This window comes from Benincasa hispida, chromosome 10 (genome assembly GCF_009727055.1).
Source record: "Benincasa hispida cultivar B227 chromosome 10, ASM972705v1, whole genome shotgun sequence".
NCBI lineage: Eukaryota > Viridiplantae > Streptophyta > Magnoliopsida > Cucurbitales > Cucurbitaceae > Benincasa > Benincasa hispida.
In genome coordinates, this window is record NC_052358.1 from 45,741,877 (window position 1) to 45,765,267 (window position 23,391).

Below are 23,391 nucleotides of genomic sequence, written 5' to 3' on the forward strand. Positions count from 1 at the left end.
CAAATGGTGATAAATAAATTAAATATTGATTAATTCTAAAAGTAGTTAAATCAAATCAAAACAAATAACTAATTTGAATCGAGAAAAATGAGGAAGAGGTTGGTTTATTTTAAATTAATTCATGAAGCATTATCAAAATCTAATTTTTATATTAAAAACAAATTTAAATTTCAAAAGAGAGAAAAATGAGGAAGAGATTGGTTTATTTTAAATCAAAGAAAACCTAAATCGATGAAACCATCGTGTTAGTAATAAAAGTTATGGCAATGTAACAATCCAATTGATTCTTGTGCAATCAACGCATAACCATTTTTTAAGGAAATGATATTTCTTTTCCCAAAACGTTAAAATAATATAAAAAATAGCCTATACAACTAATTTATTACAAATATGAGAAATATACCGTTAATTCATTAAAAATGTATGTATACAATTATGAAAAACAATATAGAGATTTGAATAAAATATATGGATAAATGAAGTTTTAATAATATATGGATATTTCAAATATAAATTTGGTAGAAAAATTTGGATATTTTATTAAGGTGAGATAAATTCGAAAAGTGGTTAAATAGAATCTCAAATAATAATAAAATATAGAGATTATGTTAAAGCAAAATTAGGAGGGCAATTGTCTTTGACAAATATCATATATACTTTGTTTTATATTTTAGAATTACCTGTATTTGTAGTTTTATCAACAACATCTACTAACAAGGCAAATAAGATATTTAGAAATTTGTAGCCATGTGCATGTCACATGAGTTGCCATAATTCTTATTTTTGGGTGATTTTTCCATTTTTCAGAATTAAACCTGAAATTCCAACAATTAACCTTCAAACTAAAAACACTTGGATTTGGACATGTATCGATGGAGCCCATTGGCATACGAAAGCCCAATATCTATCTCTATTAAATTTCAGCCCAGTTTCATCTTTATGGGCTTTAAACTGGGCCAAAAATATCGAGCCTAAATTTCAGGGTGGATCCGAAACCTTGTTGAACTGCCTCTCTCTGCGACTGGCGCGAGCCACCATCTTCTTCGTTCGAAGAAAGCCTGGAAGGAGGGTTAAATCCATCGATATTCGTACAAATTTTGCGCCCTATGGTTGGGTCACTGAAACCAGGATACCATGGCATTCTTCTGTAGAATTAACCAATCCAAGCTCAAGTCCCTTTCGGCTCAATTCAAGAGACATTACTTTCAAATCTCTCATGTTGCTTCGCTTGATCCCGGTTGTACAACGAAACATGTAGGTTATGTAGAGCGGATAATTCCCCGCAGACCAGCTGATTTTGCCGATAATGTTAGATTCTATGCTGCTCCGGTTCAGGTTGGTTTTTGATTTTGAGTTTGAATTATATGAAACCTTGGGTTCTTTTTCTATTTCTCTTAAGGGTTCAAACTCTGTTTTAGTCACTACAATTTCATGCCTTGAACTTTCAAGTTACATATTAGAGTAGGGAACAAAATAAGATTTGAATTGTGTTTTTAATTATTTCTTTCTAATGTCATATTGGTGAAAACTGGTTTTAAATTTGGCAGCTCGTTTGAATTATAGGTTTGGATTATAGGCTGTTTAGTTTATGGTGACTGATGTTGTTCACTCTATGACATGTTACTGAAGTTTCAAGGTAAGGCGAAGAAGGAAGAAAAGGACACGAGTGGGCCGCGACTTAATGATAAAATTAAGGCTGATCTTGTGAGGCTTGTGTATGATGATGGTATGTGGGACAAAAATATTGAATTTTTGTTATTATGATAGTTTGAGATTCCCAAGTTGCGATGCCTTCTCACGTTCTTAAGATTGATACCACGTTCATATAGTGATGCATCTAGGTGGTTAGCATAGTTCGCTTCCCTCTGATAAAACGAGAAGAGTGCATGGAACATTAAATTCTCATACCTCGGGGAAGGAAGGCGTGTGTTTACTGTTTGATAGGTTTTTTGGTTTTCTTCATGTCTAATATTTCATGTAAAACTACATACTAACAAAATTTGTTAGAAAGCAAGTATTGCATCTATCAATTGAAATGAGTGACGGGGTATGCTAACTTGTTTGTGGAAAAATAGTAGCATGACAATAGTGGAAGTATGAGTAAGAAAATAAGTGTACGTTTTCTTAAGAGAATGAAGCAGTATAGTTTAGACAAGGAGGGCTTCCTCCTTATGGGGCAAGGGTCAAGGCAGTTACGCTACATTCTCAATTTGACTTGAATGTCAAAAGCAGGATTAGTACGAAAAATTCTTTTAGGAGACACCATAAACAAAACCTAAAAAGAGGTTCTATTAAAGTGCAATAGTAGACCTCGAACTCACACCCGCTTACTTCTAGGATGTTCCCTGAACAACTCTACCAGTTGCCATTTTCCATAAAAAGAGGTTCTCTTAGAGAAAAAAACTGTATCAAATTTTTTCTTTAGAGGTCCAACTTTCTCTTTAAACCTAGTAGCCAAGAAAGAATCAGTACACCCATCATCACCGGTCTCCAAAAACTCTTAGGGGTCGTTTTTTTCGTGGGAATTTTGGATTCCCATGGAGTGGGCATCCAGATTACTGAATTTGTTGAGCGGTAGTGTAAGATGCCTATCTGGAGGGCATCTCAAGAGTTTTGGATGCCCTTCTGAAACATGGGTTTTTGGATTCCTGTATTAAAGGCATTCACTTTTTACCTTTTTTAACCCTTTTTTTTCCATATATCTATAAATATCACTCTTCTTTATTTTCATTTTATAATTAAAATAAATACCGTGAATTATGTATTTTACTCTCTTTGATTATATTCTATTTGTTCTTTTAGAAAGATATTCAAATTCAAATTCAAATTAATATTTATTTTATAAAAGAAATCTTAAATTAATATATATTATTTTGTTGAGAAAAATAACAAATAAAATAATAAAACTATATTAATATAAGGGTAATTATTTTAAATGGTGAAATTGCTGAAAATATTTTCAAGTATAACATAAGGTAACTGCCTATCGGTGATAGACCATGATAGACATCTATCAGTGTCTATCACCGTCTATTATTGATAGATAGTGATATTTTGCTATATTTGCAAGTTGACTCGTTTTCCTTTATTTGAAAAGAACCTTTAATTTAAAAAGAAATTCAAATTAATAAAAACAAATATGTTATATGAGTTCAAATTATATTAAATTAATTATAAATTAATAAATAGTCGTAAGGGCATTTTTGGAATATTATGTAAATTTAAGACATTCTCGATAATAAACAGTTTTTAGGTAAGAAATATTTCATTGAATAAATGAAATAAAAGGAGGGACCCCTTAGCACTTAAAGGTGATTACAAAAGAGATCTCCAATTGGAAACTAAATAGGAAAGACTTAAATGTTTAAAGGTTGCTTTGGTTTGCACCAATACAACACCGTAGAAAGAGTCAAATCCAAAAAATGATCGAAACTAGAAGAAAGATCTCTAAAAAGATACGCTCGCCCCAAAAAGTCCAGAAGAAAGCTCGCATAAAAGTTAACCCGAGGGTCTTCTTAGTACCATGAAATGGATGACCAACCAACAAAGAAGCAAGATTGTCGAACATATTGTGGGAAAGAACCGCCGACCAACCAACAACTTTCATCATGATATGCCAAAAATGCAATGCAAAAGGACAATGCATAAAAAGATTAGCTGCACACTCCGATTGATTATGGCATATATGGCACCAAGATGGAGAGATGGTCATATATGACATTTGTCATTGAAGGCGACCAGTATTAGTTGCACCAGGGCTTAGTTCGCATAAGAAAATTTTGATTTTCTTAGGAAAATGATCCATCCAAATAGCTGAATAAACATCCTTGACTTGGAAATCAACAGAACCCACCAAATCATCCAGAAGAGATTTAACACTAAACGTTGAAGATGTATCAATAGTTCAAATCCAAGTGTCAGGCAAACAACGAAAACTGACAGGAAATAATAATTGAGACAAGGCGACCTATTCAAGAGTTTCTCAATCATGGAGATTACGACGAAGATGCAAATCTCAAGCCTCAGAATCCTCAATCCATACATCAACAACCTTAATATTCGGTAATCGAGTAAGCCGAAACAAATGAGGAAATACCGTATAAAGAGCTCCACAACTAAGCCAAGGATCCTTCCAAAATGAAATAGATGTACCAGAGCCAAGCCGAACACGTGTATGATTAGCCACTAAATCAATAGTCTGACAAATGAAGCGCCAAGGAGATTTAGAATGTCCACGAATAATTGTCGGTCAGATACAAGAGGGAGAACAATACTTAGCCACAATAAGCTTCACCATAAAGCATCTTGTTCAGGTAGAAAACGCCAACACATTTAGCTAAGAGAGCTAAATTCTGATGCTGAAAGTTGCCAATGCCAATACTAATACCACCCATCAATTTAGAACGTTGTGTGATCTCCCAATTCACATTATGCATCCCATCTTCATCATGAGCCCCCTCCCAGACGAAATCACAAATCAACTTTTCCAAACCCTTAATGATGTCAGAAGGAGCATAATAAAGAGATGAATAATAAATGGGCAAACTAGACAAAGAAGCCTGTATTTTTGGACATCTATAATTCCGACATCTATAAACCCTTAATGAGGATGTCAGACATCTATATTTTCGGACATCTATAATTTTGAACATCCAAAGCTTCCAGTTATCTACATTCCCAAAAAACAAACGGCCCCTTAGAGAATGGTTTTTCTCATGTAGAGAAGGTGTAAAAATGTATTGGGCTTGCATTATGCATGTTGATTATTTTTATTTATTACTTGTTGATGTGTTGCATATATTTTTGCAGGACAACATACAATTCTTTCGCTACGTGAAGCACTTGAACGTGCTCGCGAGCTCAAGCTTGATTTGGTTGAGGTAAAACTTCTATTTTTAATATTGCTATCTTATGTTGTCTTTTTATATTTATAGATGTACTTTCAACCATAGTGTTGATTTATGTTAATATTTTATTTTATTTGGTTTTATTTGCTGTAATTATTTGGTTAGATTCTTTCCTACACTGTTAATATTTTTTTTATTTCATTAAGTTTGTATTCTATTTAAATTAGGGTCTTGTACTCTTGTAATAATAAGAGAGATAATACTTTTTCACATGTTATCAGAGCAAAAAATTGTAGTGAAACCCTAAAAGACCTAATTTTTGAATAACCTAAAAAACCCTAGTTATGTTGTCGCCGCCGCCGATGAGCTTTTCCTTGTTCGTTGTTGTTGGCGGTCCCTCAGAACCTCGTCGAATGTCACATCTTTGCCAGAGTCATGGTTTTGCTTCTTCTATTTGCATTTCGTCGTGCTTCTTCGCAATTTTCTTTGCGGGGTTTTTTTTTCCCTTTTTTGCTTCTTCGTTCGCATTCTGTCTTGCTTATTTGCGATTTTTTTCTCTTCTGTTGGCCGGTCATTGGTCAAGTTTGCAGCTTCTGCCGTCCAGCTCCGTCGTTGGTCGTCGTCTCTCACCGCTACCACTATTTTCCCCTCATTTTCTCTGGTTTTTTCTTTCCATATCTATTGTTTTTCTCTTTGAATTTGTTTTTTCAGCAATATGTTGGACACTAAGGTACCCATCGCTAAAGTTTTGTGACAATCATATCCATCCAACTAGTCCTACTGTCCAAATAAACCACCATTCGATTTAATGAGGATAATTTTCTTCATTGGTCTCAATGTGTTCAGATGTATATTTGTGGACAAGGGAAGATTGGCTACATCATGGGAGAAAAAACTGCCCCCAGTCCAGATGACCCATTGTTCGCCAGGTGAGACGTTGAAAACTCCATGGTTATGACTTGGCTTGTCAATTCGATGGTTGAAGACATCGACTCTAATTTCATGTGTTGCTCTACTGCCAAGGAATTGTGGAATAGTGTTAACTCAGATGTATTTTGATTTGGGCAACCATCACAAGTGTTTGAGTTGAACCTGAAATTGGGTGATATACGACAAGGCACTAACTCAGTTACACAATACTTTCACTCACTAAAACGGATTTGGCAAGACCTTGACCTCTTTGATATGTATGAGTGGAAGTCTACAAATGACCCAAAGCACTATAGGAAAGCTGTTGAAGATGGTCGTATTTACAAGTTCCTTGCCGGCCTTATTGTTGAGTTTGATGAAGTTAGAGGTAGAATACTTGGAAAAACTACTCTTCCAACCATTAATGATGTTTTTTTAAGTTTGCAGGGAAGAAAGTCGCAGGAATATTGTGATTTGCCAAAAAAAAACTATTGATTTAGTTGAATGCTTTACCTTGGTGGCTGAAAATACTGCAATAAACCTCGACATAACGTGAAACTTGTTGAAAATTCCATGGAAAACTTGCGAATGGGAGAAGTTCTAAGCAAGGTGGCAAAACTCTCATCAGCATACCTCTAATGCTAACGTTGTTGACTCTAGCTTGTTTAGTAAAGAGCAAATTGATCAAATTCTGAAGTTGCTAAAGACCACTTCATCATCTGATAATCCTAGTGTTTTCTTGGCACAATCAGGTACTAGTCCTCAAGCTCTCTCTTGTCTTAGTTCATCTCATGGATTAGTGATTCTGGAGTCTCTGACCATATGACTAGTCCCTTTTGTTTATTTGAATTATATTCTCCCGTGTATTGCAATGAAAAAATTCACATTGCCGATGGTAGCTTCACCTGTATCGCAGGAAAAAAAACTATTTCTTTGACTACAAAACTTACTTTACATTCTATCCTTCATGTTCTAAAATTAGCTTATAGTTTGTTATCTGTTAGTAAAATCTCTAAAGATGCTAACTATCGTGTTATCTTTTGTGACATTCAGTGTATCTTTTAAGATCAGGACTCGGGGGGATGATTGGACATGCTAGGATGATTGATGGTCTCTATTACTTTGACGGCGTTTCAGCTAGTCATAAAAAAGTTTAGGGCTTGAGTAGTGTTTGTTCTCATTCTGTTAAAGAAACTATATTGCTTTACCATCTTAGATTAGGGCATCCTAATTTCTTTTACTTAAAGAATTTGTTTCCCAATTTATTTAAAGGATTTGATTGTTCCGTTTTTCAACGTGAAAGTTGCATTTTTGCCAAACATCATCGATCTACTTATTTGCCTTAACCTTACACGACATCACATTTTTCCTTAATTCATACTGATGTTTGGGGTCTGTCTAAAATCTTGACTCATAGTGGTAAGCGTTGGTTTGTTACCTTTATAGATGATCACACTCGTGTAACTTGGCTTTATTTGTTAATAAAAAAAGTCGAAGTAAAAGAGCTTTTTGTTCGGTTTTACAATATGATTGAGACTCAATTTCAAACTAAAATTCGAATTTCTTCACTCTGATAACGACACTGAATATTTCAATGAACAATTAACCAATCTTTTGCAAGATAAGGATATTTTTCATCAGGCTACGTGTTGTGACACGCCTCAGCAGAATAGCATTGCTGAGTGCAAAAATAGACATTTACTTGAAGTTGTCCGTGCCTTTATGTTTTCTATGAATGTTCCAAAAAATTTGTGGGGTTATGCCATACTTACAGTTGCATATCTGATTAATCGAATGATGTTTAAGGTTTTGAGTTTTAAAACTCCTATGAATCACTTCAATGAGTCTTTTCCTAATAATCGACTGTCCTCTGATTTACCAATTAAATTGTTTGGGTATATTGCTTATGTCCATACTCTTACCCTTTCTCGAACTAAACTTGATCCTCGAGTCACTAAGTGCATTTTTGTAGGTTATGTCCTTTATAAGAAGGCTTACAAATGTTTTGATCCTTTGACCAATAAGTATTTTGAGAGTACGGATGTGTCCTTTTTGGAAAATCAACCATTTTTTAGCCCAAGTTCTCTGCAAGGGGAGACATCTAACTTTGAAGATAATTTTTGGGACACTTCATCTCTCCCGAACATCAATGGTCCTGAAATTGTGAGTTCTAGTCCTTCGATGCCAAGTGTGGAGAGTTCTTATTCAGGGGGAGAAACACTACAAACTGACTCAACAAGTCGAAGTTCTGAACTTCAGGTTTATCTAGAAGAATCTTAACTCAAAGAGATCGAGATCAAATAGTTGATTTATCATAGGACCAATCAAATAATCCGATGAATGATCCAGAAGATCCAGGTATTAGACACTCTACCCCTATTTCTCCTAGTTCTTCACTTCCTTCTAATCCTTTACCTGATATCTCTGATCTTGACATTCCGATAGCCCATAGAAAAGGTATTCATCGGTGTACTAAATACTCTATTGCAAACTACCTCTCTTACCATAGATTGTCTGATGATTATAGAGCTTTCACCTCTAGGATAACAAATCTATTTGTGCCAAGGAATATACAAGAAGCCTTGAATGATTCGAATTGGAACTTAGCAGTTAGGGAAGAGATGAGTGCTCTAGAAGAAAATGGCACGTGGGAAGTTGTTGAGCTTTCAAAAGATAAGAGAACAGTGGGATGTAAATGGGTGTTCACTATAAAGTGCAAAGCTGATAGGAGCATTGAAAGATACAAAGCGAGGTTGGTTGCTAATGGCTTTAACAAACCTATGGGATTGATTATCATAAAACCTTTGCCCATGTCGCAAAAAACATTTCCATTATATTATTGTTATCTATCGCAGTTAATTTTTAGTGGCATCTTTATCAGCTTGATGTAAAAAATGCATTCCTTAATGACGAGCTTGAAGAGGAGGTATTTATGAACTTATCACCAAATTTTGAAGCCAACCTTGGAACCAACAAAGTTTGCAAGTTAAAGAAATCTTTCTATGGCCTTAAGCAATCTCCTAGAGCGTGGTTTGGGCATTTTGAGAAAGCACTGATAGGTTATGGATTCTGTCAAAGTCAAGCAAGTCACACCATTTTCTACAGACATACTAGTCATGATAAGTTGGTTGTTTTAATAGTTTATGTTGATGATATCATTCTCACAGGTAATGATGAAGCTGAGATGAACAACTTGAAGTGCGAACTAGCTAATGAGTTCCAAATTAAAGACCTGGGAACCTTGAAATACTTCCTAGGAAAGGAATTTGCTAGGTCAAAACAAGGTATCCTTGTTAATCAAAGAAAATATGTTGTTGATTTACTTAAAGAGACGGGCTTACTTGGTTGTCGTACAGCAGAAACTCCTATTGAGCCAAACTTATTGCAAGTTGCAAAAGATACATAGATAAAAGACAAGGAGAAATACTAGACTCGTGGGAAGACTTATTTATCTATCTCATACTCGTCCAGATATTGCTTTTGCTGTTAGTATGGTGAGCCAGTTCATGCATGCCTCGATGCCAACCCATTTTGGAGCTGTCTATAGAATTCTAAGATATTTGAAAGAGACTTTAGGAAAAGGGATACTATTTAAGAAGAATGGTTATTTACACGTGAAAATTTACACTGATGCTGATTGGGCAGGTAGTACCATAGAAAGGAGATTAAGATTAACATCTGGCTATTGTTCCTTTGTTGGAGGCAATCTTGTCATGGCGAAGCAAAAAAAACAAAGTGTGGTAGCCAGGAGTAATGCTAAAGCAGAGTTCAGGGCTTTAGCATATGGCATTTGTGAGAGCATATGGATAGAAAAGATTATTGGAAGAGTTGAAATTTATCCAGGCATTGCCTATACGGGTTTATTGTGACAATAAGGCTGCCATCTCTATAGCACTCAACCCAGTCTTACATTATAGGACAAAACATATAGAGGTCGATAAACATTTTACAAAGGAGAAGATTGATACTGGAGTGATATGCCCTACATATCTCTCTACAACAAAGCAAATTGTTGATGTACTGACAAAGGGGCTTCCAAAATTATAATTCAGCAAATTGATTAGCATGCTGGCAATGGAAGACATCTTTAAACCAGCTTGAGGGAGAGTGTTGATTTATGCAAATATTTTATTTTATTTGGTTTTATTTACTGTAATTATTCTGTTAGATTCTTTCTTACTCTGTTAATATTTTCCTTATTTCATTAAGTCTGTATTCTATTTAAATTAGGGTCTCATACTCTTGTAATAATAAGAGAGTAATAATATTTTTTCACACATAGTAATTAAAGAAGTCTTTCCTATTTATTATTAGGTCTTGCAAAATTTGATTCCAATCGTCAAATATTTTTCAGGTCCAACAAAAAGCCAATCCACCTGTCTGTAAAATTATGGACTTTCACAGACAGAAGTACAAACAGCAAATAAAGGAAAAAGATCGTGTTAAAAGCAAGGTGAGTTTCTCAAGGCTGTGTACATATGGGTTCGTGACTATTGTTAAGACAGTGATAATGCTTTTAGTCTAGATATGGAAATCAATCATTTGTTATAAATAACTTCTGTTATTTGTTGTCATGTTGATGCTGATCCGTACTTTATCGTCAAATTATATTTCAAGTTGGTTTTGTATTGCTGTTCATTTTGGAAATGAATCGAACATGATATAAATTAGCCAAAGACTTAGATGATTGAAACACCTAACATTTTTGCACTACCTTCATGGTTGCTTAAATAAAACACACCATCAAATCTGGTTATTCGAGCTTCATTATTAATCAAATAAAAATGATTATTCATTCACTGTGCCTTTGCTTTGTTAAGTTGGGTTCTATGAGAATTACAATTAATTTGCTGCAATAAATTTTGACCTTTTTAAAGTTATTACAAATGCAAATCTCTAGAGCTTTGGCTTAATTTATTGAGTGACCATTTTGAATTTATGCCAGTTTTAGTTACCTTTCCCCTGCAGAAAAACCTGTTAGTAGTAGTACTTCAGGCCTTTAGAAATGACACATTCAATTGATATTAGAAAAAGTGTTGTACATATTGTGAAACATATTTTTATTCTTGCAGGCTGAAGTGAGTTTAAGAAAGGGAGATCACAAAGAAGTCCGCTTCACTGGGAAAACTGTAAGTAATTTATTTTTGAATGATTAGACCTTTTGCTGCATGGAACGTAACTTGAAGACTCTCTGGTGGTGATATGATTGAATTGCCTTACTGATGAGACATAATTTAGTTTCCTAGTCTCTGTCTCTCTCCACGTCTATCAGAAAACTACATTGAGTACAAAAGTCCAAGAATGACCATGAATGTTGTGTTTAAACTATGGCTACTTCACTCATGAAAGTTCTGTACCATCCTTTTTTTTTAAAAAAAATGACTTGATAGCTCAAGATTGATATGTTCTTAAAGGATTATTAATTCATCTTTAGCATTTTTTGTCCCGCATTTTTTAGGTGTTCGGGAATCTTGTGGCCAAAAATGTTAACCAACTTATAATTGAGATGACCACTTATCGTATCCATCCTAATTCCGGGACGGGTTATATATATATGATAAACCAAACTTTTATTGGGAAAGCATGTTTGTGGACAGAAGCATTTAAAAGTCAAAGCTGGATATCTTCATCAACCCATTTGTCATTGCCTGAAATCTAAAAGTAAAAAATTTGGAATCTAGGATTGATTAGTGATATTGTTATACTGTTTCAGCATTAGTTAATCTCCTGCGATTGTTGTTACTACCGACAACATGACAATACTTTTGGTTTTTTCCCCTAACCCAAGGATTGTCGAGGCTTTGGTTCCTTTCTCTCTAAGACACTATTTTGTTCCAATATGTCTGATGCTATGACTAAGAGTTGAGACACAACTCTGTTTCCAGTCCGAGTCCTTGAGCTCTAAATCAACAGCCTTTTGCCCTCTAAGAGGGCTTAGAATAACACTTTTGGTATGATACTAATTTTTTTTTAATCTGATCTTTAGGAGGAGAAGGACCTAAGGATGAAAGCTGATATGATAAAGCGATTGATGGAACGTGGTTACCGTGTGAAGGTATTACTTTCTCATTTACTAAATAACTCCTTATAGTTTCTGTTTTTTTAGGGTGTGTTTGGCCTAAGGAGTTGAGAAGTTGAAGTTGGAAAGTAGGAGTTGGGAACTCCACTCCAGAGTTGGATCCCACTACTAAAAAAACATTAATTTTATATCTTATCAACCCCTTACACTGTGGGTCCTAGAAGTTCACAACTCCCTAGACTTCATAATTCCTCATTCCTCACTATTCCATTCTTTAACCCAAACACCCCCTAGTTTCTTATTTCTTTTCAGAGGTTGATAGTCGTTTGTTTTTGTTTTTCTATACAAAATCCCCACATAATGGCCTACCTGTCGCCTTTTTCTTTCCTAATTTGGAATTGCTGACCATTACAATTCCCTCTTAGCAAACCACAACCATACCATTAACTATTGACCAACTAACGAACTCTCATCCAGACCCTGATCTAAGATATTTCACCAGTTTATATAGTGCTAATTTCTCTAAATTTTCAGTTGTGCCATCCAGTTCTCACTTTCTATCCTTGATTTATTTTTGAGTATCCTCATTTAGATGTGGTGTCTTTGATTACTCTGGGTTGGCTTAGTGGTCAATAAGGACCATGAAAATAATAAAGAGCTCGGTATAAATGAGTTAAACCATGTTTACCACCTACCTAGGATTTAATATCCTACGATTTTTCTTAGAAACTAAATGTAGTAGGGTTAGTTGTCTCGTGAGAATAGTCAATATGCTTGCAGGTTGGCTTGAACCTTCACGAATATTAAAAAAGATAAAATTGGTGTCTTATGGGATAACGATATGCCATTGGTGTGTAGATCATGACTATATGCTTCTTCTATTTGTACAATCCTTATAATCTCTTTCCAAGACCCCCACTTTGTGAAACGTACTACCGCTGATCTTAGTTGTTCAAATTGACGTTTTAAACTTCATGGTGCTCAATAGTAGCTTACTTTGTATGTTCCCTTTACAGTGTTCTGCCAGGGGTGGTGAGAATCAGGACTTGGGCGGCTTGTTATCTCGTCTCTCTGCTTTGGTATAGCCTCATGAACTACTTCATTTTCTCTCATAAGGATTCCAATTAATCAATTTCTGTTGGTCTTATTCTTCCCACGGCTTATCACTATCTTTCGCAGATAGAGGATGTTGCAATAGTGGAAAGTGGACCAAGGTTGGAAAAAGGGCAGGCATATGTTGTAGTCAGGCATGTTAAATTTGGCCCCTCGAAGAAAGGGGGTGGTGGTAAAGCATCGAAAGTTGTTGCAAATGCGAAACAGATGGTTCAAAATGGCACCACCCCTCTGGTTTCAGCAGCCCGTTCTTCAAGCCCCTGTGACAAAGAAATGGATCCTGAAGAATCAGATCCTGAAAACGATTTTGAGAGTTCTGAAAAAACAACCTGGTCGGTTGTTGATCGTAATAATGATTTGGACGAAGTGTTTGACTTGAAAGATGATACCAATGGGATTCCCTCCACAACCACTACCAAGAAAATGAATGTCGTTTCAGACGGGGATGTTAGAACCAGCTCAGTTCCACTTTCTCAACAAGATTCTTCCTTCAAAGTCGATAATAGATACAAAAAGATTGAACCTACAAACCGTTTCCAACCACCAAATGTAATGGACCGCAACAGCCGAGGTGCTAGAGATTCACTCCGATCAGAACCCCAGATTCGCGATCAGAGGAGGCACCCTCCTACAAACACAAACTTTTCACCCTCCATGAGAGAAACCAGCCAATATGATAACAATACTTCTTCATCAAGAAACGTTAAGCATTCTTCAAATGAGACATCCAAGCTTGGTCCATCACATCATACCAATTCCGGTCCATCCAAAACTAGCTTCGGGATCTTCAGTTCTCTAAACTCCAATGCTCCAGGGAAGCAAGATCCACCAGCCACAAGTTATCAACACAATCGAGGGCCTCCATTCACGCCATCGACTAATCCTAATGCACCTGGTGCTGCAGGAAATACAAAGTTTCCAATAACAAACTCTGAAGACAATTTGAACGAGGGACAGAAAAGCTGGGGAGTTTTCAGCAAGGGGAGTCCAAATGATACCCCAGACAGGATATCAAAATCTAACTAAGGTAAAGGTAGAACATGCTTACAGTGATTGTTTCAAATATTACATGGTAGGCTGAATTTTGATGAGGATATTTATTTAGACATAAGACAGAGCAGAGATTTTTGTTTCAGACATGTACTGCTATGCATGCCCTGTTTTAAATGGGCAACATAACTTTTCTCAAATATATCTGTAATAAGACATTAGCTCTTCTGGTTCAAAAATTTAAGAGATAAGAATGAAAACATAGTTAATTTATTCCCTATGTATGTTTGATGACAAATTATATAGTAGATGGATATTAAATGGTGTTATATAATTGTGTTGTGTTGGATATAGTTAAACCTAAGGAGTCGTTTGGATCGAGGTTTTCTCAATGCCCAAGAATTAAAGATGTCTGAAATAAAATTACTGGGAATCAAGTATGACTATGTTTGGTTGTACATGGGAAAACAATGTCTGTGTGGTAATAGTATGTGGGAATTAAAAAAATTTGAGATTGTGAAAACAAGTCCAAACGATCGTTTACAAAATACTATACGATCGCTTATATTATCTACATGATCGCTGAGTCTACTACACGATTGTTGAGTAATAAATTGCTATACGATCATCTATCCAATGCTATACGATTGTCTACTCAATGCTATACGATCGTTGAGTAACAAAATGCTATACGATCGTGTACCCAATGTTATATGATCGCTTACCAAATGCTACATGATCACTTACAAAATGCTACACGAATGCTATACGATCGCTGAGTAACAAAATGTTATACGATCGTCTACCCAATGTTATAAGATCGCTTACCAAATGCTACACGATCGCTTACAAAATGCTACACGAATGTTACACGATCGCTGAGTAACAAAATGTTATACGATTTCACGACTGGAAGGAAGGAAAATTGTGGTAGGAAGCGGTAGAAGAAATGAAAACTCACACTTCTCAATGGGTATGCAATTCCTTCATTTGTGTGGGTAAAAGATACCTAGGAAATTTGTGTGGGTAAAAGATACCTAGGAATTGCCTTTTTCAAGATAAATAAACAAATCTCACAAACCAAACATGGGCTTTGTAAACCTATTTCTATTCCCACCAACGACCCCTAAGTTCATGATCGCTCACTTTGTAATAAAATCATTGGAAGAATAAAAACCAAGGCTAACTCAACTCTTAAACTTTGTCCTTGTTTCGGAAATATGTTTTACTCAAGTTATAATATTATCTTAAAATATGTTTGGCTCTCACAAAAGTTATAATATTATCTTTGAACTTTCATAAACATTTCAAAACTATCTATGAAATAAAAATCTTTTGCTAGAATGTTGGACAAAAAATGAGATATAAAATCATATGATAGTGACTTGAAAGAGAATGGGTGGACCCAAATATAGACGTATTATTCCAAATCCTCCATTTCATATCTTAGTTTTTATCTATAATTTTAACATATTTTTACTAAAAATAATTTTTGAAACATTTACAAAGGTAAAAGTTTTTAAGCATGTACAAGCATTAGATTTAGTTATACTACTTTTTTTTTGTTAAGATGCTTTTTTAACGTGGTCTTTTTAAATATAAAAAAAAATATTTAAGAATATCTACACTTTATAGTAAAAAATTCTAAAAGTACAAACATTTTTAAAATTTTTTTATTGTAAAGTTTAAATATTTTTAATTTTTTTTATTTATAAAAATTTTCTTTTTTAATCGTGTGTAATGTATATGCTATACTACTGATTTTTTATTTTTTATTTTTTATTATTATTATTATTTTGGCAATATGTGTTTTAAATCGTGTGTAAAGTAAAAGAATGTGTTCAAGTATATTTTGGCTGCTTCCTTAAAAAAAAGAAAAAGGTATATTCTAGTTGCTGCTCAATATAGTTTTCGTACTTAATATTTTATATTCTAGGGGACGTTTGAGACAAGGAGTTGATTATTATAGTTTTAGGTTATTATAATTGAGTTATGATAGTTTGTGTTTGAAGTGTAGATTATTTTAGTTTGGGTTATAATATTATGTGTTTAAGGTGTAAGCTATTTTAGTTTGAGAAGTAAATAGTAAACACAGTATCAAATAATAAAAAAAAACGATGAATGTCAAATAGTAAAAATCGTAAATACTCTAGTAATTAAGGGTTTTGAAATAGTGTTAACTACAGCTAATTAGGGGATACAAAATATTATTTACTGTAGCAATATATGTTTATTATAGTTTTAGGATAGTCGTTTCCCAAAACACACATTTAGGTGCCGTTTGTTTTTCTGGAATGTAGATAATCGGAATCTTTGATACCCAAAATTATATATATTGGGAATTATAGATGTCCGACATTTTTAGATTATTTGTTTTGTAGAAATATTTTTGCAGAGGGAATATTTTGATAACTGTGTATGTTTCGTAGGATTTGTACTCGAGAATGCCTTAAATTTACATAAAGTTCCAAGAATGTTCTTACGATTATTTATTACTTTATAATTAATTTGATATAATTTGAACTTATATAACATATTTGTTTTTATCAATTTGAACTTCTTTTAAAATTAATACAATTTTTATTATTTTTATATGTTATTTTTCTCAACAAAATAATATATTTTAATTTAATTTTTTTATAAAATAAATATTAGTTTAAATTTAAATTTGAATATATTGCTAAAAAAAATAAGAATTATGATATAACTAAAAATATAAGATATTCATGGTTGACAGTATTTATTTTAATTACATAATGTAAATGAAGATTAATATATATATGTAAAATAAAATAAAATGGAAGGACAAAAAAGTAAATTAGGGATGCTCTCAACTCGGAAATCTGGAAAATCCATGTTTTAGAAGAGCATCTAAAACTCTCCATATGCCTTCCGTTCGGGCATCCTAAGATGCTTGAGAATCTTCAGATGTCTAATCTAGATGTTCACTCCATGGAAATCTAGAATGCCCGCGAAACAAACGACTCCTTAATATCTAAACATATCTATGTCAATCTTATATCATCCAATTCTCAAACATCCATTCTTCATTAATTTTGTTGATCTAGAGGGAAAAATCTTTAACTATTATTGCAAGAATAAAAAACACAATAATTTACTTGTAAAACTCTAAACTCGAAGAAAAACCATGATCCACTAAAAAATACAGGTGTACACGTATATTTATATATATATGTATATATATATGTATGTATATATATATGTATGTATAATTAAACAAGTTAGAATTACAAAGATATCAAATACATAGGTAAAACCACAAGTAGAGATGTCCATGGGGCGGGGCGAGGCCGGGGATGCCATTCCCCATCCCATTCCCGCTCCCCAATTTCAATTCCCCATCCTTGTGAAATTCTCCACGGGGATCGGGGCGGGGATTCCCCACAGGGAATTCAATTCGCGGGGATCGGGCTCCCCGTGGGGAATCTTTCTCTGTTTATTATTTATTTTTTTGTAAAAAACCAATTAATTAAATCACTAATGTGAGCAATTAACTTTATCACTAAATTATTTATTATGGTTAGTTTTATATAACAATTCGAATTTAAAGATAAATTACTCAAATTTTGGCCTAAAAAGCTAATTAATTTTTTTAGTAGAAAGAAATAAATATAAATTAAATTATTCACATATATAATGTAAATTTAAACATATTCTGATCTTTCCCAATAAATAATCAAATTTGAAATTTAAATGTAATATTTATATAATAATAATAATAATAACATAACATTAAATAACTATACTAAATAAATATGTAAAAGCTAACTGGGGCGGGACGGGGAACGGGTGGGGCCGGGGTCGAGGGTGGGACGGAGAATGCATTCCCCTCCCCGTCCCCCGTTTAGTTCACGGGGAATTTATTCCCCACTTCCTCTCTCATTCCCCTCTAATCGGGGAATCTCTACCCCGATTGGGGTGGGGCCCATCCCCATGAGGAAATTGAACATCTCTAGCCACAAGGCCTAATTTCATAAAGCAAAACAGGAGGCTAAGACAGTAGAATACTCATTCTACTTCAATAGAAGACTTAAAAAAAAAAAAAAAAGGAATCTTTATTAAATAGAGGAATTAAGTCATTTAAAATCACAAAAATAGCTAAAATCAAATAATTGGAACTACGAGATGATATTTCATCTCAAGCCAAAAACTAAAAAATCATCTACAAACTCCAAATTCTGAACACCCCAATATCATAGACAAAAGTACAATACACTTGAGTACCGATTGGAGTACAAAACCTCCCACATTTGAATAACCCTACTAAAAAGAAATCTACTATGTGAAAATTTATTACAATCAAATAGATTCTCTCCATATTTTCAATTACAAGATCATTATACCAAAACTTTTATATCACATACACCATTTGTCTCAATCTCAATAAGAATACAAAAGAAAATTTAACTAGAGTTAACTAAACTAAACTTAAAGAGGGTGTTTGACACACCAACATGGGTTGAGACGAATTGGTAAAAATTATCAACTCAATGTTTGTCCCACTAACTTTAAATATTGGTAGAGTTGAGTTGGTTTTTTTTTACCAACTCATTCCAACTCACCCCTGTTCTCCCTCTAACTCACCCAAACTCTCTCTCTCCTTCAATGTTTTCAATGACTCCACCCATCGGCCACCGTCAGCCACCGTCGACGGCTACAACTATCACACTCCGGTGACACTTCAATCATCACCTTCGTCGGCCAACTTTGACGACCAACTATGGGCTCTGGCAACCACCTCCAACGAAAACTTTGGCGAACAACTCTGACGACTACCTTCACACAAGCAACTCCGACAACCACCTTCGCTTAACCAACTCCGATGACCAACTCCAGACTCTGTTATCCAACTTCAACGATAACTCCGACAAAGACCTTCTTCGACTCAACACCGGTGAACACCACCTCTATCAACCAACACCTCGATTGAAAGATCACCTCTAACGAGACCTTTGATGACAATCCTACTTAGTTTTGGTATTTCGATGTAATTCATCTCAAACCTTTAAAGATATGTTGTAGTATGTTTGATTTTAATTTTATTTGCATTTATCTTTATTCTAATCTAATTATAGTTTGTATCTTAATTATAAAGCCCAAACTAATTGCACAATTCCTCCAATAATTAGTTTGAGGTTCATTAATTCTAAGTTCGGAGTCTACTTTTTATAATCCAAATTTTGTTTAATTGTTTAGGAACAATTTGTGATGTATCAAGTGCAATTCATTGTTATGCATTTTTTTACACGTGCATAAACATTTTTGTAGATATTATTATTTCATTTGTAAGTGACAAATTGGACTTAACCATAAAAACTAATCATAAAAAATGTTTGTAAAAAATGAGTTTGCACAAAAAAGAAACATCATTTCGTTGTATTAATGTAAAATGTAAAAAGCCAAACGTTTGCACAAAAATCAAACAAAATCATTCCGTAACAATTGAAATTCATATCTCACAAAATGGGTAAAAAATAAGATGAGAATTTAGTTTTTTTTTTTAATTAATATTTATGGTTGAGTTAAAATTTATTGAGAGAAACTTGAGGGTTAGGGATTAGAGAAAATGTTCATATATTATAATTTGACATGTCTTTGGAGATATAGATAAAATTGTTACGTAATTGAGTGTTCAAATTGTGGTGAAAATATGTTACATTTTTCAAGAAGAAAAAACAAAAAGCTGTTCAATTTTTAATTTTCTTCAGTGTTCATGATTGATGGCTAAGTACTTGTGAAAAAATTTCGTTTATTTGGTGTTTGGGAATGAATATGTATATGTATGTATGTATGTGTGTATATATATATATATATATTTATATACTATATATATATATATATATATATAATATATATATATTATGCAATTGAGTGTTCAAAAATTGAATTCACAATTGTATTTAGTATATATTTACTTTTGTAAGAATTTGTTATGATTTAAGAATGGGAAAAAAAGAATAAAGCATTTTTTGTGTTAAAAATTTTAAGAAAATATTTGTTTAGTTGGAAATTTAAAAGTGTAAAGAAAAAAATTTAAGAAAAAATCAATTTCATTTAGTTACTGAACCATATACCTAAACTCAACTCAATTCAACTCTGCATTCCAACACAAACTTTCTGATTCAACTCAGCAAGTATGTAGAGACATAAAAGTGAATCTTGTTTAAATAATAACCTAAATGATCTGTAGTAGATGGATAAGGTTGGGTACCTTATTCTGGTGACACTACGAATACGACCTGCTTTATAGGTGTTACAAGTGTTGTAAAGTACTACAAATGATCTGATCCTGATCATTCATGTGGAGACATGCGAGTAGGATATCCTATACAAAGAGTTTGTATAAGACCGGACCACGAAATGATTAGTCTCTTTATATAACGTTGTTGATAATAGAGACTTACATTTCACTAGGATGACCATAGGTGACATGACTTGAATCTTGAATGAGTTGGGAACTCCTGCTCATGAACGCAGTCATTTGATTTGTATGGTTAAGAGTAGCCAGATTTCCAACTCAACAAACCTACCATTTTGGGATTCTTCTAATTGGGGAATTGAGAACTCAGCTTCATAAGACGGAATTCACTCCTTCCCCGATGCAAGGGTAAGTAGATAAATTGTTTCCTTAAGAGCTGATTCCGGGTCTTGAACATAGTGGCCACACCCTTTCTTGGGAAGAGAGGACTCAATCATACTGGGACTATGACTTATTGTTTATTAGAGAAATCGGTGGTACTTAAAGAGTTGGATGTAACTACAGGGGCAAAACGGTAAATTGGTCTAGTTGTACTTACGAGTGATTTGTGAAAGGTCATCACACTGTTGATTTGTTATATGGACACATAAATATATCTGTAGTATGAAGAGTGCAACTGTCGATCTTTAGTGGAGTATCTGATAGTTAACTAATGGTGGATATCATGATTAAAGAGTTTAGTCAGTTATTCACGTATCGTTGGAGCTTCAAGCTACAGGTCCATAAAGTCCCCTTGGTAGCTCAATGGATTCAAGTTGAGAATCAGATTTTGGGTTAGTTTGAAGTGTTCAAATTAACAAGAAGAAATTTGATTATATATGTTATAATTAAATTAATTAAATTATATATGATATAATTGATATATGTATTTGATACATTATTATTTGATTGAAGGAATTAATATAAATATGATTTATGGATTTATATTAAATACCATAAAATAGAAAAAGAGCTATAGTTTATATGTTGCATATGATGCAATATTAAAACTATAGGTTATAAATATAATATTATAAATTAGTTATTGTATTTATTATAATTTATTAATTATATGGTAATTAATATTTTTTTTCTAAATAACCAACCTTGGTGGGTGATTATACACGGTTTATGGTAACTGTGAGATAAAAGAAAAAATTATTTTTCAAATAATTCGTTCGAAACGTCTCACATATTATCTATCGAGTAAAAGAAGTTTTACTACAAATAGTTTTACAAAGCCTAAACGATCAAGCGTCGAGTTACTATACGATAGTACTCGTTTCTACATGATTGAGTATCAAGTCTATATGATAGACTTCTTCCTCTATACGATTGTTCATCACATACTCGATCGTCTACTCAATCGTTTACTTCCTCCATCCCTCTATCCAAAATCATACGGAGCCCACAACTCCTAGATTCTCACACCGAGAATACCAAGGTAATCTTGTAGTGGTATCGAGTTCTATTCGAGGATCGAGGATCAAGTTTAACTTGCTAGTGATCGAGGATCTTCCAGTTGATCGTGCGTTCGTGCTGTTTGGACGAGTTGGTGACTGATCGAGGGAAATACGTGAAGAAAGAGTTCTTCAAAGGTATTGTCACTTGATCCTTTGTATTTTATTTAAGAAGCATACTGTAATCTATTCTTTATGCATAATCGTTTCTGTTTGATTGTAAATGTTCACTTTCATAATGGAGTTTGGAACGATCCGATTTCGCTCACTGGTCCTCTAGTTTTAGAGTTCCTTCAATAGGACACTTCAAGTGGAGGAAACCCTAAAGAACAAAATGTTTGATGCATAGATGGAAGCTTAGACTCATAAATAGGCCATGTGGGCGCATAGATGGGTGCATACTTAGAAAAAAGTAAGGCAAAGAGGATACATGGCTATGTTTTTTAGTTCAAAAGAGAAAGCTATACCTTGAGAAGAAGACATAAACCAAGGAATAAGGAAGTAAAAGAAGGATTGACGCATAAGATCAAGGTTGGACGCATAGGGTTAAGGTTGGCGCATAGAAGACTTTGTGGATTCCATTTTTGGATTTATGAGGAGCAAGATGGAAGCACAAGATAAACCCTTAGGAAAGAGTTACACCAAGGAAGCTCAAGAACCCTAGTTAGATACATACCTAGGAAGAAAAAGTGTAGGTTAGGTGCATATCCTAGTTATGAGCCAAAGGAAGAAGCTATGCTATAGGTGAGAAGCAAGTTGGGAGCATACCTAGGGAACCATGTGTCGATCACCTCATAGACGGATAGAAGGAGCTTTTTGGACGTATATAGGGTGGTTGGTGAAGCGACCATGTGGCCAACATAGCTATCATGCGTTCATTTGAATAAACTTGGGGAGCAAGGTCGAATTGACAACAAAATGGGATATGTAGCTCAACCAAGTGAAGTCTTGGTTGAGCCAAGGATAGGGTGGGCGCATAGTAGGACATGAAAAAGGTTAGAATGACATCTCAAAAGTAGCTATGCATTGGCCTATGCATGATAAAGATCTTCTAGAGCCCAAACCTCTATTTCTCCTTCCTGTTGTCCACCTTGCTTGGCCCTTGACTATCAACTACAAATTGGTTGAAATTGAAACCATCTAAGTTGAAAGCCATAGTGCTAATACCTAATTTAAGCTCTGCATGTAAGGAAGAGGTGTCAAGAGGCATGCATTGGACCTTGCATGGTGTTGGCTCATAGACTTACCATGCAATTGAGTTGTCATGCGTTGGGAGCATAAGAAGGATGATAAGGACCCCTTTTGGATACCTATAAATACCCGAGGAGACTTTTTTTCATTTCAATACTCAAATTTCATCAAGAACTTAAAAAAAGAGAAAGTTCGAGAGAATTGAGGAATCCAGGGAGAGGCCTATGCGTTGAAGAAGGGACACCATTCGTTGATCATGCCTACCATGCATTGAAGAGGAGTTCCATGCGTCCAACCAGTTTGCAGGAGAGCAACCTTTGCGCCCACAGTTGTCTTGGTTTGTTCTAAGGGGTAGATTAGCATCTGTTGGAGTTGGTAAGATTGGGCTAAGACCAAAAAGATATTCTAAAATTATTTTGGCCTAAAAAATCTAGGATTCTAAGTTGATTCTTGGATTAACATTGGTTCGGATTGGGATGGTTATGTCTTATTTCTTGACATTGTTTATGATTATTTCCTGTGAAATAGTTTCAAAACGAATTTCTAAAAGAAGAACCTAGTTTCTTTAAAGCCTTACCACTCACTGAGCTTCTAGCTCATGTT

The 23,391-nt window shown here is 34.2% G+C and overlaps 1 protein-coding gene across 1 annotated transcript; it reads left to right on the plus strand.

Annotated features, from left to right (window-relative positions):
- The first annotated feature begins 995 nt into the window (after nt 1–995).
- LOC120088691 (translation initiation factor IF3-1, mitochondrial) lies at nt 996–14,156 on the plus strand. The gene is made up of 8 exons (XM_039046110.1): nt 996–1,335; nt 1,630–1,726; nt 4,810–4,880; nt 10,111–10,209; nt 10,829–10,885; nt 11,743–11,811; nt 12,792–12,854; nt 12,955–14,156. The coding sequence occupies exons 1-8, from the start codon at nt 1,135–1,137 to the stop codon at nt 13,912–13,914; spliced, it is 1,617 nt and encodes a 538-aa protein (XP_038902038.1). The 5' UTR covers nt 996–1,134; the 3' UTR covers nt 13,915–14,156.
- The last annotated feature ends 9,235 nt before the right edge of the window (nt 14,157–23,391 follow it).